The sequence below is a fragment of the Pelodiscus sinensis genome, chromosome 23, assembly GCF_052426305.1.
Source record: "Pelodiscus sinensis isolate ZL-2025 chromosome 23, ASM5242630v1, whole genome shotgun sequence".
Taxonomy (NCBI): Eukaryota; Metazoa; Chordata; order Testudines; family Trionychidae; genus Pelodiscus; species Pelodiscus sinensis.
This window is the reverse complement of record NC_143074.1, coordinates 23,409,920-23,422,398: the sequence shown is the minus strand read 5'-3', so window position 1 is coordinate 23,422,398 and position 12,479 is coordinate 23,409,920. Positions and strand designations below refer to the sequence as shown.

Here is a 12,479-nt window from a genome sequence, read left to right as displayed (position 1 = left end):
AATGGTCTCAAGTTGTAGTGGGGGAGGTCTAGGTTGGAGATTAGGAGAAACTATTTCCCTGGGAGGTTGGTGAAGCCCTGGGATGGGTTACCCAGGGAGCTGGTGCAATCTCCATCCCTAGAGGTTTTTAAGTCCCGGCTTAATGCAGCCCTGGCTGGGATGATTAAGTTGGGATCGGTTCTGCTTTTAGGACTCTGGTTCCATGGTGCTGTGATGGTTGTCTGGACCGTTTTTCTTCCTATCTTGGCTGGAAATCCTGTGGGCTTGAGAGCGCAGATGTTTGAACAGTGAAACTGCTAAACATAAGAACGGCCGTACTGGGTCAGACCAAAGGTCCATCTAGCCCAGTAGCCTGTCTGCCGACAGTGGCCAGCACCAGGTGCCCCAGAGAGGGTGGCCCGAAGACAATGATCAAGCGATTTGTCTCCTGCCATCCCTCTCCAGCCTCTGACAAACAGAGGCCAGGGACACCATTTTATCCCCTGGCTAATAGCCTTTTATGGACCTAACCTCCATGAATTTATCTAGCTTCTCTTTAAACTCTGTTATAGTCCTAGCCTTCACAGCCTCCTCTGGCGAGGTAGCATCTTCTCTGTCTTGCTTCTACCTACCATCCTGGCACTTAGCATCAGCTCTGTCTTGTAGGAAACCATAAAGATTCTTCTCAGCTGTGAAAGTCTTTTACGTGTGCGCCCTGGGTCAGTGCCCTATAGGAGCCGCCTTGCTCGATGTCCGTGTTGTTGTGCAACCCCGTAAATAATTTGTAAAATGACTAATCTCAGCCAACAGAGGCACAGCTGTAGCAACTGCCCTATTCAAACTAATATCCTGTACTCACACTTGTGATGTAGTGGGGGCGTGCTGTCTGCTCTATAACCCAGTGGGGTATGGGGGGGCCTTGCTGGTTGCTGGGCTTGGGCAGTGGGTGACCTCCGGGCCCAACAGGACAGTGGATGAGTCACTAGGCAAGGGGCTCACAACCTGTCCGACCAGTTGCCTCCCAGGGAGAGGGAGGAAGGCGGAGACCAAACCCTGTCTGGGGGGCAGGGCTGGCGGAGAGTCAGTTTCTGTCTGGAATCCTGGAGGAAGCAGCCTAAGCAAGGGGCTGGGATGTAGGGGCCCAGTCTCCCCCATCTCAAGGGGGGCTGAGGCATCCTAGGCCTGGTCCTGTAACTTGATTGCATCTGTGCTGTGCTGCATCCTTGGAGAAGCAATAAACTCCCTCAATTCTACTGCCTGGCAGAGGCTGTTCGTGCCACTATGGGGGTGCAGGAGTCGGGGGAACCCCGACGCGTCGTCACAAAACTAATCTCCTATTTTTTAAATTGACCAATGTAGCTGCTGCAGAGGAAATAGTGAACCCTTCCCCCCAAATGCACTTGGGTGATTGTACAATACTATCAGTATGGAGTGGACTTCCCTATCCATCAACTTAAGCTTTGACGTGAGGTTTGAATGCCCTTGTTAATGTTCCTCTAGCTACAGCTGTTGCACATACTGCTCTTAGTCATGGAAGCATCAGTTTCTTATGATTCTTGCTAAGCTGCTTCCCTGAATAGTATCCTGCAGCTATGAGTTCCCCAGATTGATTTTCAGTTGTGCAAGGCAGGCTGTGAGCTATAAACCAACTAGGTAGTGTTAACACTAGATGCTGCAGAGATGGTAAGGACACTCACGTTTAAACATATCATGGTTTCTCAGACAGCAGGGATCTGTGCTGGCCAAATTTTGCGATGCCACAAGATTATCCCAAACAGGGACGCGACACTGGGTTGGTTTCTGTTTTGGGGGGAGTAGAGTAGGGGAGGACACACTACTCAGGCAAATCATAGGCCAGGTCTACACTAGACCAGGAGGGTGGGGTTAAGGTACGCAACTCCAACAATATAAAATATGTAGCTGGAGTTGGCTTATCTTAAGACAAGCTTGGCACCATCTTCATAGTGGGAGGCCGATGGAACAAACACTCACATCAGCTTCCCTTACTCCTGGCAGCTGCGAGGAAGCACCCTCAGCATTCAATTTAACGAGTCTTTAACTAGACTTGCTAAATCAAATGCCAGAAGATCAATCTTCAGTACAGTAAGTATAGATATGGCCTTAATAAAAGTCCAAATCGCAATAGGAGTTGACACTATACATGTGTCAAACTTTTAGTCAACAGAAAAAAGCCTTTTTGATTAAAGTGAAATATTCCCAATAAATAAAATAAATTCAGAAGTAATTTTGGCCTAAATATTTTGGGTTTTGACAAAAAAAATTAAAGAATTTTTGTTAAAATAGTTTAAATGTCACGTTTTCCCCAAAATATGCTCCCCTTTTAACAAAGTGTAAACAAGGTTCTAACAGGCCATAATGTAGACAGAGGCTGCACGCCGCTCTGTGTGGAATAGATTACCGTGGCAGGAAATCCCGTTTGCACTGTTCTTTTGCCTGGGTTCCCCATGCTTTGATGGACTGTGGACTGTGTTCACACCACTGTGCAAGAGACATTAGGGAGAGCAAGGGATGAAAGCTCCGGTTTGCTGCTGATGCCTAAAGAATGTCTGTGGAAAAATTGATGGTCAGAAAGTTGATGAAAAACAGGCCTGGGAAACTGTGGCTTATAAGCCAAGAAGTTCTGCATAGCCCAGAGTTTGTCGTGCTTGCCAAATTTCTGTGGCATTCCTTAAAAACACGCAGCAGCAGGGCTCGCCTTTGGGAAAGCGGCACAGGGACTCATTTTGGGTAGATGTTCCGATTCTGAGGTATGCACTCCCTTAAAGAAAATCATAACCCCTCCCTGCTCTCCTTGGGCGACTGAGTGAGTGTGGGGTTAGAGAACCAAGAAATTGGGCCTGGCATTTCATCCCAGCAATCCCACATCGACTCTGTGTGTGACGCTAGCCAGAGCACTTAAACCAGCCTTTTCAAAGGCAGCCTGTCATTTTGGATTACCCTCATCTCAGACCCATGATTCTCAAAGTGGCCGACCAACCGCAATTCCAGCTGAAGCCTGATATTTGTTCCGGTTCTCTCCTTTTTCCTTTCACGATCCCTTCAATTCCTCACCACTCCAAACCTGACCCCTCCGGCTTTTCTCCTCGCCCTCCTCACTTCCTTTCTCTTTTTGCTGATGCCTTCTCCTCCCCTAATCCACCCAAACCCCCCCCCCCCCGAAAAACGGTGGCCCTAACTGGGGGTGTTAAATAGCAGTTAATAAACGAATCGAGTAGTCGATGGAATTTCTTGATTAGTTGATAAGGGAGTTCGCTGCAGCTCTGCTTTTAAATGTAGGAAGAGCTGCCAGGCAGAGCTGCAGTGGTCTGGGACCCAGCATGAGCATGGACTGCTCAGTCCTGGCTCATACTGGATCCCCCGCTGTGCCTCTACCTCCCTCCCCTCTCTGGGGACGGTGCTGGAGGGAACTGGCTTTGAAGCTGCTCCCCCCAGCTCCTGCTGCCCGTCCCTTGCTGCCTCTGATGCAGAGGCAGCGGAAGGGGACAATGACTAGTTGCTTACATCCCTAGCCCTAACATGGTGTTGGTAGCCCTCGGATTGCTGGCTTGGCTGGTGTGTTCCGGCCCTTTTCCAACGCTGGGTCTAACCGAGCTTTTTAGTTGCAAGCTTTAAAGAAGACGGTCAACCGCTCTGTGTTTGTACAGCCCCGGGCCAGGGTTCCCGTCTTGGCTGGCCTTTCGATATGGCCATAAAAACATGATTGATCTTTTTCTTTTTATAGCCAGGAAGTACAGCGTACGCTGCTTGGGCAGGGAAGAGCGACAAGGCAATAGTTCTTTGCTGGGCAATAGAATGAGAATGGGAATAGCTGCTGAGTCTCCTTTGTGGCAGTGCTGGGTAGGGGTGTGAATGGTTAACCAGGAAGCTTAATGCTTGACTGGTGAGGCGTACTGGTTCCGGTTGACTGGTGTTACATGTTTAGTTAAATACATTTTCACATCCTTACTTTTTACATCCTTAGTGTGGTGCCTCCTAATTATTATAGTCCAGTGACCCTTTAATACCTGAGCTATTATGTGGCTGATGGAAGGCATTTCAGGGAAGATAGGTTTGTGGTTAAAGCACAAGACTGACCAACGAGAGATCTGGTCCCACAGCTGGCTCTGCTACAGACTCTGTGCTACCTGGAGCCGGTTTGTCAGTCTTTATGCTCAGTTTCTCTGTCTCTCTCTGAAGAGCATGCATCACAGGGCTGTGAAGGCTAATATAATGAGGGTCAAGCGTTTGAGGGCCTTAGAGGGCAAGTGTCCAAGATGTGCAGAGCGTTGCTGTTTTTATTCTCCTTTCAGGAGGAGTCTGATATTTGTGCGCTGTTGACATGGAAAATCAACGGCTGCTCCCCCCCTTCATGTGTCCAGCAGCCCGTGATCGAGTGGTTACTCTGTACAGGGTGTGTTGTACAATCCCCCATTCCCCTTCACACTGAGGTACAATTTTCAAAAGTTCCTCAGTTGTCACTTAGGAATGTGAGTCCCATCTTCTAAAGGGATTTAGGCACGGAGGAGCCTAAATCCCATTGACTTTTGAGAAGACTTAAGATTGTAAATGACTTAAGAGCTTTTGAAAAATTTGTCTTTCATCTTTAAAACCTGTGCCATTCGCAGCCACATGAAGAGAGATTAAAAAGACGGGGACTTTTCAGCTTAGAAAAGAGGAGTCTAAGGGGGCATGTGATAAAAGTCTATAAAATCATGACTGGTTAGGAGAATGTGAACGAGGAAAAGTTATTTACAGCCAGTCCCCGAGTTGCGAACAGCCGAGTTCCAACAGCCCTTGGAGCGGTCGTAAAGGCGGTCCCCGAGTTATGAACGCGACCTGCGCTTACGAATGGCGCAGTTGCTATGTAACTCAATGGGGTCCGAGTTACGAACAGATCGAGTTACGGCCAAGTGTTTGGTCCGTAACTCGTTTGTAACTCGGGGAGAGGCTGTACTTGTTCCCATAACGTAAAAAATAGAGGCCACCAAATGAAATTAATAGGCAGCAGGTTTTTTTAAAAGGAAGTATTTCTTCACACAACGTAGGGTACGTCTAGACTACATGCCTCTGATCAGCTGTTTGTCGGCTCAGCGCAATAGTCTGGACGCACCGGTGTCGACATCAAAGGTATTTGTCGACCACCCAGGTAAACCTCATCCCAGGAGGCAGTCTGATCAGCTGTTTGTCGGCTCAGCATGGCAGCCATGTAAATTTAAATGAAGCGGCGATTATTTAAATCGCTGCTTCATTTTACTATGTCTGGTAGCCTAATCTACATGCCTCTGGCGACAGAGGCATGTAGTCTAGACGTACCCATACAGCCAACCTGTGGAACTCCTTGCCAGAGGATGTTGTGAAGATCGGGACTTTAACAGGGTTCCAAAAAGAGCTAGATAAATTCATGGAGGATAGGTCCATCAATGGCTATTAGCTAGGATGGGCAGAGAGGGTGTCCCTAGCCTCTGTTGGTTAGAAGCTGGGAATGGACAACAGAGGTGGGATCACTTGATGGTTCCCTGTTCTCTTCATTCCCTCTGGGGCACCTGGCATTGGTCACTGTGGGCAGACAGGACGCTGGGCTGGATGGGCCTTTGGTCTGGCCTAGTCTGGCCCTTCTGATGCTCTGTTGTGGCTCTCCTGCTTGTCTCTGCGTGGGAACAGCCTGTGGTTTGCGTCACGCGTTTGCTCCTGGTGCTCTCACAAAACGACCGGGGTGGGTGGGTGGGTGGGGGGGTGTATGTTTTTAAATGACAGCATCAAAAGGTGAGCACTCCAGAGCTCGGCTCATCGGGAAACGATCTTCTTGATCTTAACAGAATGGAGGCCTCCTGCCTCGAACTAGCCCTCGAAGGAGAGCGACTGTGCAAAGCTGGCGACTTCAAGGCCGGAGCCGCCTTCTTCGAAGCCGCGGTGCAGGTGGGGACGGAGGATCTGAAGACGCTTAGCGCCATCTACAGCCAGCTGGGCAATGCCTATTTCTACCTAAAGGAATATTCCAAGGCCCTGGAATACCACAAGCATGACCTCACCCTCGCCAGGTAAGCGGCCCGCTGCCTGCGGCTCCCGCCAAACGTGATGGGTCAGGTCTCACATTCAGGCAAGATCCCTGGATCCCAGGCCAGCTGCTCGAGGGAACCGGTGACCGCAACCGAGAACGGAAGTGGGACCCCAGGGGATGACTGTACAGAGAGACTCTGTCTTAATGGGCGGACTGCCACAGGCAGAGGGTTGCTCCCACCCCGGGGGCTGGGAGCTGGCAGCGATGGCGGGGGTGGGGGGGCCGCCTTCTCCCTTCCACCCCGTAGGAGGCTGCTGACTCCCAGCTGCGAGCCTGCGCAGGATGGGAGCCAACACCCCTCCCCTCCCGTCTGCCCCCCGCTGCCACTTCCGGCCCTGTGTGAGGCTGCCGGCTGGGTAACCACGGTAACCGTGGTGTAGGGACCGCTCCAGCCTGTCCATAGTGGCTGCTCCTCCCCCTCTCACCTGGCCCCATTTAATCAGTTCACTGGTTACACTTCCCCTTTAATTGGTTAACCAGTTAAATGTTATTTTACATCCTTAGTCTGCACAGGGCATGGGGCTGGGAGGAAGAGTGAAGAGGAGTCTGAAGGCAGGGGAGGAAATCTTACCCATTTAAAATCTTAGACCACTTCTTCCCAAAATACCTTCTCCCCAGCGGGGTCACTACACCAGAGGCCATCTCAGTCGGGCCTGTTTCCTCCACGGCCGGCCCAGGCCAGAGCAGAAAGCAGCGCGCGGCCATCTGTTGTGTGAGGGGTCCCCTGCAGTTGGACTCCTGCCTTGAGGAGCGCAGGCCATTTCTAGTGCTGTTGTACTGACCTTCACCAGCACTCGCTGGTCCCTTGCATTGTGGCGGAAGGTGGGGGTGGCGGGGGCTAGCTTTTAGGAACAAAACACAAGTGCCCTTTCCACACCCAAATGCTACATCACGACCGCTCCCCTGTGGAGCATCTAAGCTGGGTGATCTGGGCCAGACTTTCCAAATCCGCCTCTGCCCCCAACAAAATTTGCAAACACGTGTGCTTGGGGCGCGCAGAGAGGCAATGGTTTTGTGTCGCCGTTAGAGGCTTAATTAAGGAGGCCTGCTGAAAATGTGGCCTCAAGGCCCATTTAAAAGTGTTCTGTCTACCATCGGGTGGATTCATTGGAGGGTCTGAGAACCCGCACTCTCTGCAGAGAACGTAGCACCGGTGTGGTGGCCCAGGGGAGCTGCCAAGAGTGGCTTTTTTCCCTGCTTGACTTGCACTCGCTACAGGGCATCTTCAGAACCTTGCTCCCTTCAGAAACTGGTATCAGGTCGGTAACTGGGCTCGTAGATGTGCTGTCTGATGCACCTGCGTGTAATTCCCTGGCGCTCTGTTAGTCCCCAGGGGCTAGGAATTCTGTAGAGACAACAAAATGCTCTGTCCCTAGAAACAAAAGTGAACTCTGATTGATTGTCTGAGCAAAGCTAATCGGCCTCCTTGGGCATCGTGTCCTGGTCTTGCCAGCTGAACGGACCGTTGGTGGCGTGTGGGAGCTTCCAGGCTGGGAGGCTGGTAAATAGAACTTTATTTCCCATCCTGGATTGAGAGAACTGCCTGAGGGGAAACACAAATCTGACTCCGAGACTAAATGAGTGTCCTCCCTCCATTTGCACAAGGCGCATGCAGGCTAGGAGTGGATTGGGGATGTTAAATTTTGATTATTTGGCTAATCGAATAGTCGATGCAATTTGCATCGACTATTCGATTAGTCGATAAGGGCGCTTCAGCCTTTGAAGCGTAACAACAGCCCCAGGGGTGTTGCTACACTTCAAAGGCGAAAGTGCGGTGGGGAGCACAGGGCCAGCGGGGAACTCAAGCAGTCCCCCGCTGGCCCCGGGCTCCCCGAGGCATTTTGAAGTGGCAGCGCCACATGGAGCCCGGGGTCAGTGGGGGAGACCCCAGTTGGCCTCAGGCTCCACATGGCGTTGCCTCTTTGAAATGCTGCGTGCAGCCCAGAGCTGGCCCCGAGCTGCATGCGGCATTTCAAAGCGGCAACGCCGTGTGGAGCTCGGGGTCTGGCCCCAGGCTCCACGTGGTGCCGCTGCTTTGAAGCTCCCCCTCCTCTTCCCTTTCTGATAGAGGCAGCAAGGGGGAGAGGCGGGAAGTGGCTAATCATCTAGTCTGTTGACTATCCAATAAGCATTTGCTTATCGGATACTCGACTAGAGCAGATCGTTCACATCCCTAGAGAAGATGAGTTAAGGGATGGTACGTGGTTACCTAATTAACTGCTTTTTAACTGTGAAAAATCTTGGCAGTTAGTTACACACTGTGGGCTCTGCATTATAAAGCTTTTCCTGCAGAACCCACAATGCAGCCAGCTCCCTGGAACTGATGCCGGCAGTCAGTGCGTGCTGGGAGCCGGCTCTCAGGTGCTTCTGGTGAGCCGGCTGCGCTGCAGGCTTTGCAGTACAAACTTTATACTGCAGAGCTGGCAGTGTCGGGCGATAGCTGGGAGCCAGTGTGCACTGGAAGCCTGCTTATAAGCTGGCTCCCGGCATGCACTAGTTCTCTCCTGCTGCTCTGTTCCTGGGGAGCCGGCTACCACCCTGCATTGCTGCCTCTAAGGCAGCAGCACGAGGTGCCAACCAGCTACCCGGGAGCCAGTGTGTGCTGGGAGTTGGCTTTTAAGCCAGCCCCACTTCCAGAGAGCCAGCCGCTGCCCTGCATTGCAGGCTCTGATACAGAGGCAGCAGCATGGGGTGGCATCTGGCTTCCCGAGAGCAGGGCTGGGAGCCACTGTTTAACCATTATGGGAACCGGTGAGCTCATGCCTAGTGCCGACTCCTGCTACAGCCTTACATAGCAGTCTGGTTGAATTCTGCTGGCAGTAGGTTAAAGCATGTGCCAGCATTTATAACATCCCTTCCCCTTCTTCTGGTCATCTCATAGGACCATTGGGGACCGTATTGGAGAAGCCAAGGCCAGTGGCAACCTTGGAAATACATTGAAAATACTTGGGCAGTTTGACGAAGCTATCGTTTGTTGCCAGAGACACTTGGACATTTCTCAGGAGCAGGGAGACAAGGTACTTGATCCGGGACGTCCAACAGGAAATATTCCCTGACTTTTAAGAGCCTCCCCAGGGCCAGCCAGCAACTGAGACATCATCGAAGCTGGCTCTGGAAAGAGACTGACCATATCGCCCTCCCTTTCCGTGACAGATCTGTTGCTAGGGAAAGTACAAGTTGAACCTCTCTAGTCCGGACCAGACAGTTCTGGACTAGAGAGGTTCAATCCGTAGTGGCAGAGGAAGCAGGGGACGTGCGAATGGATGAAAATGTGGGCAGGGCATGCCTTGAATGTAGACCCCAAATACCCAGGAAACAGTGGATTTCCCCTGTTCCCAAATGAGAACACTGAACCCAAACAAATAGAGATTCACATTCCTTGAGTTCACAGAACGGGGCCCAAGCCAAGAACTCCAGGCTGGTTCTCAGACATCAGTTGTACAGTCCTGGTCTGTTTCTCTGTTTGGTTGCCCATGTGGAAGGAACTGGGTGTCTCTTAGTCCTGTTCCTGGTGGCTCCTCATCTGCCCGTCTCTTGTGTGCACACACATGCTGTTGCTGGGAGCACTGAGTTGGCAGTTTCAGCCGTGGGGCTAGTTGGTCTCTGAGTCATGGGGGCTGAACACCTCTCTGCCCACAGGATGTTGGCAAGGAGCATTGTGGGAGAGCTGGCTCTCTTCCGGCCTATGCTGGACTTGTTATATGTGGAGACAGATGGTTCCCACCCACAAGGGGCTGGACTGAGACCATCCCTTGCACATAGGCCACCAGGCGCACAGGCCATCAGATGAGGATCTGAGGTCCCCATTTGCTACTCTTTAGAGCAACATCGCCTAGTGGACAGAACATTGGACTGGGACCCAGGATAGCTGGGTTCTGTTCCCCACTCTTCCACTGGGTGGCCTGGGACAAGACGCCTCAGTTTCCCCATCTGTAAAAGGGGGAGAATGAGTACGATCTCCTTTGTAGAGGGCCTTGATCTACTGACAAAAACCTCAAGATAAGAGCCAAGGACTGTGGAACTGGTGACTCAGACTTAGCGTCTCAGACGAAGCCGTAATGGTCTGCGGGTTCGCCCTGGTTTTTGGCTGGCGGCCCTTTGCCCAGAGCCAGGAGCCTTGGCATTGCAATGTGGAGTGTAACCCCTGCTCTTCTGTCCCCCCCCCAGGTAGGTGAAGCTAGAGCGCTGTATAACATTGGCAATGTTTACCATGCAAAGGGAAAGCAGTTGTCTTGGAACGTGGCCCAAGACTCACGTTCCCTGCCTCAAGAAGTCAAGGAGACGCTGCAGAGAGCTTCGGAGTACTATGAGTAAGTACCAGCCCTTCCCGGATCTGCGGGGGAGGGGGCCACACTGCCCCGGCACGGTCCTTTAACCGGGTGCCATGGCAAAGCATCTGGCGCGCTTGGGGCAGCTGCCCAGTCAGGTGACGGCTAACCGCACTGGGCTGGTGGCAAGTGATTTTTTTCCAGTAGCCCTCCACTGGGATGGTGGCTGGGGCCCTCCTTACTAAGCCAGCAGGGACCTCGGGGCGGACGGGGGGTGGATCTGCAGACTTTGGGCAGGGGAGCGCTGTGCATTCCTCCCCAGTGACCCCCCATCCACCCACCCCTTTGGCTGTCCCATTGCTCGCCTGGAGAGGGCCCTGTGCTCTCCTCTGTGGCAGAATGGGGCCCATCGCGGTGGGGTGTGGAGAGGAGACTAAAGGCAGAAAGTGGGGGGAGGGAAGGAAAAGTTACAGCGGTTTTCAAGGCCGGACGCGAGGCTCATCTCGTCGGCCTTCCTGCGTAACAAGCCTGAGCCCTCACCCAGGGCCTGCTGGAAAAGGCCCCTTGTCCCCTGCGAACGGCTCCAAAGGGGATCTGAGCTGCCAAGGCCTGCGCTTAGAGCTCGTCCTCCAGCAGCTGGCAGTGGCCGGGACATCTCGACCCATTCAAAGAGCTGCATCCCTCAGCCCGCCCGAGGTGCCGGCCATGTCATGGGCTTGGGCGGAAGAGAGCCTCTACCCGTGGCAGGCCAGCAAAGGGAGAACTGGCTTTTCCACTGCTCTGGGATGTGTTTGTTGTTCGCTGTTAAATGGCTTCCCCTTAACGAGGAGGGAGAGAGGCACGTGTGCTTAGAGTAGGGGCCTGGATTTCTAAGTTTCTGTTTGGTTCTTTGTCTGAACATGAGCATGTCCCTCACAGCCTAGTGTTCCGAGATACTGAGCAGCTCCCGCTCCCGTGGCCGGGGCTCAGCACCTCTAAAAGTCAGGCTGTTTCTGCTTCCGTTTCCACATTGCATGCAACTTCATTCAACATCTCCGTGCAGTGCGTCAGCCGTGCCGGTCCCAGAGAGACCAGGTGGGTGACGTAAGATCCTTCTCTTGGACCCGCTTCTCTGGGCGCGAGAGCCAGCTTTCCAGCTTGAAAAGCTGCGCTTTCTCCAGCAGAAGTTGGTCCAATAAGAGATCTTATCTCTTCCACCTTGTCTCAAACATGGAGATCCTGCGATGAAGGTTCTGGGGAATTGCAAAGCATTGGTATTAGGGGGTTGCCAGGTGTCCGGTTTTGAACCGGACAGTCCAGTATTTGAGCTTTCTGTTCGGGAAACAAATTGAGAAAATGGAAACGTCCGGTATTTTCTAAAGAAGATGGGATGTAGATTGTGATGTCATGTCAACTGTGTCCGGTATTTTTGTTGAAACCATCTGGCAACCCTAATTGATATTCATATGCTGCTGCATTGTGTTGGGCCATGTACATTGGCTAAACCGGACAGTCTCTACACAAAATGAAAATGGACACTAATCCCTTATCAAGAATGGTAACAATAGGAGAATACTTCAGTCTCCTTGGACGCTGAGCGATTTAAAAGCGGCCACCCTTTGACCAAAAAACCCCCCAAAACAGACTTTAAAGGGAAACTGCAGAGCTGCAATTCATTTGCAAACTTGACACTATTCAAGTTGAATTAGGGATGTGAAGGTTTAACTGGCTAACCAGAGGGGACTGGAGCAGCTCCAACCCAGCGGCCCTCTCCACCTCCCTCCGCTCGCCTCCCCTTAATCGGTTAAACGTACTGTTTAAGCAGTTAGCCAATTCAATGAGATTTTACATCTCTAGTTTAAATAGGGCCTGGGAATGGCTGGTTCACTGCGATATTCCCTCTCTTGGGACTCGCCTCCTCATCAACTCTTGGGGGTGGGCCACCCCCACCCCGACTGAATTGGCCTCCTTAGCACCAATGAGCTGACTCCTTTTGTATGTGCTAGCGTGTTTACGCTGCCTCTGTCATTTCCACTCCATGCATCGGACAACGCGGGTCATTGCCCATGAAAGCGGATGCCCAAAGGAATGTGTTAGTCTTTAAAGGGCCACAGGACTGCCCACGGGCATTGCTGCGTGAGGATCTAAAATCCCCAATCGTGCTTCGTGTCTACTCCGAAGCAGGCTCGGTTCCC

General features: G+C 52.1%; 1 protein-coding gene across 4 annotated transcripts in view; it reads left to right on the top strand.

Annotated features, from left to right (window-relative positions):
* GPSM1 (G protein signaling modulator 1) overlaps positions 1-12,479 on the top strand; it is a 159,425-nt gene that overhangs the window by 49,403 nt on the left and 97,543 nt on the right. For all 4 annotated transcript variants that reach the window (XM_075905594.2, XM_075905593.2, XM_075905590.2 and 1 more), the window contains 3 exons: positions 5,796-6,017; positions 8,919-9,054; positions 10,205-10,347. In XM_075905594.2, coding sequence (XP_075761709.2) covers positions 5,796-6,017; positions 8,919-9,054; positions 10,205-10,347 — 501 coding nt within the window. The remainder of the gene's footprint in view (positions 1-5,795; positions 6,018-8,918; positions 9,055-10,204; positions 10,348-12,479) is intronic.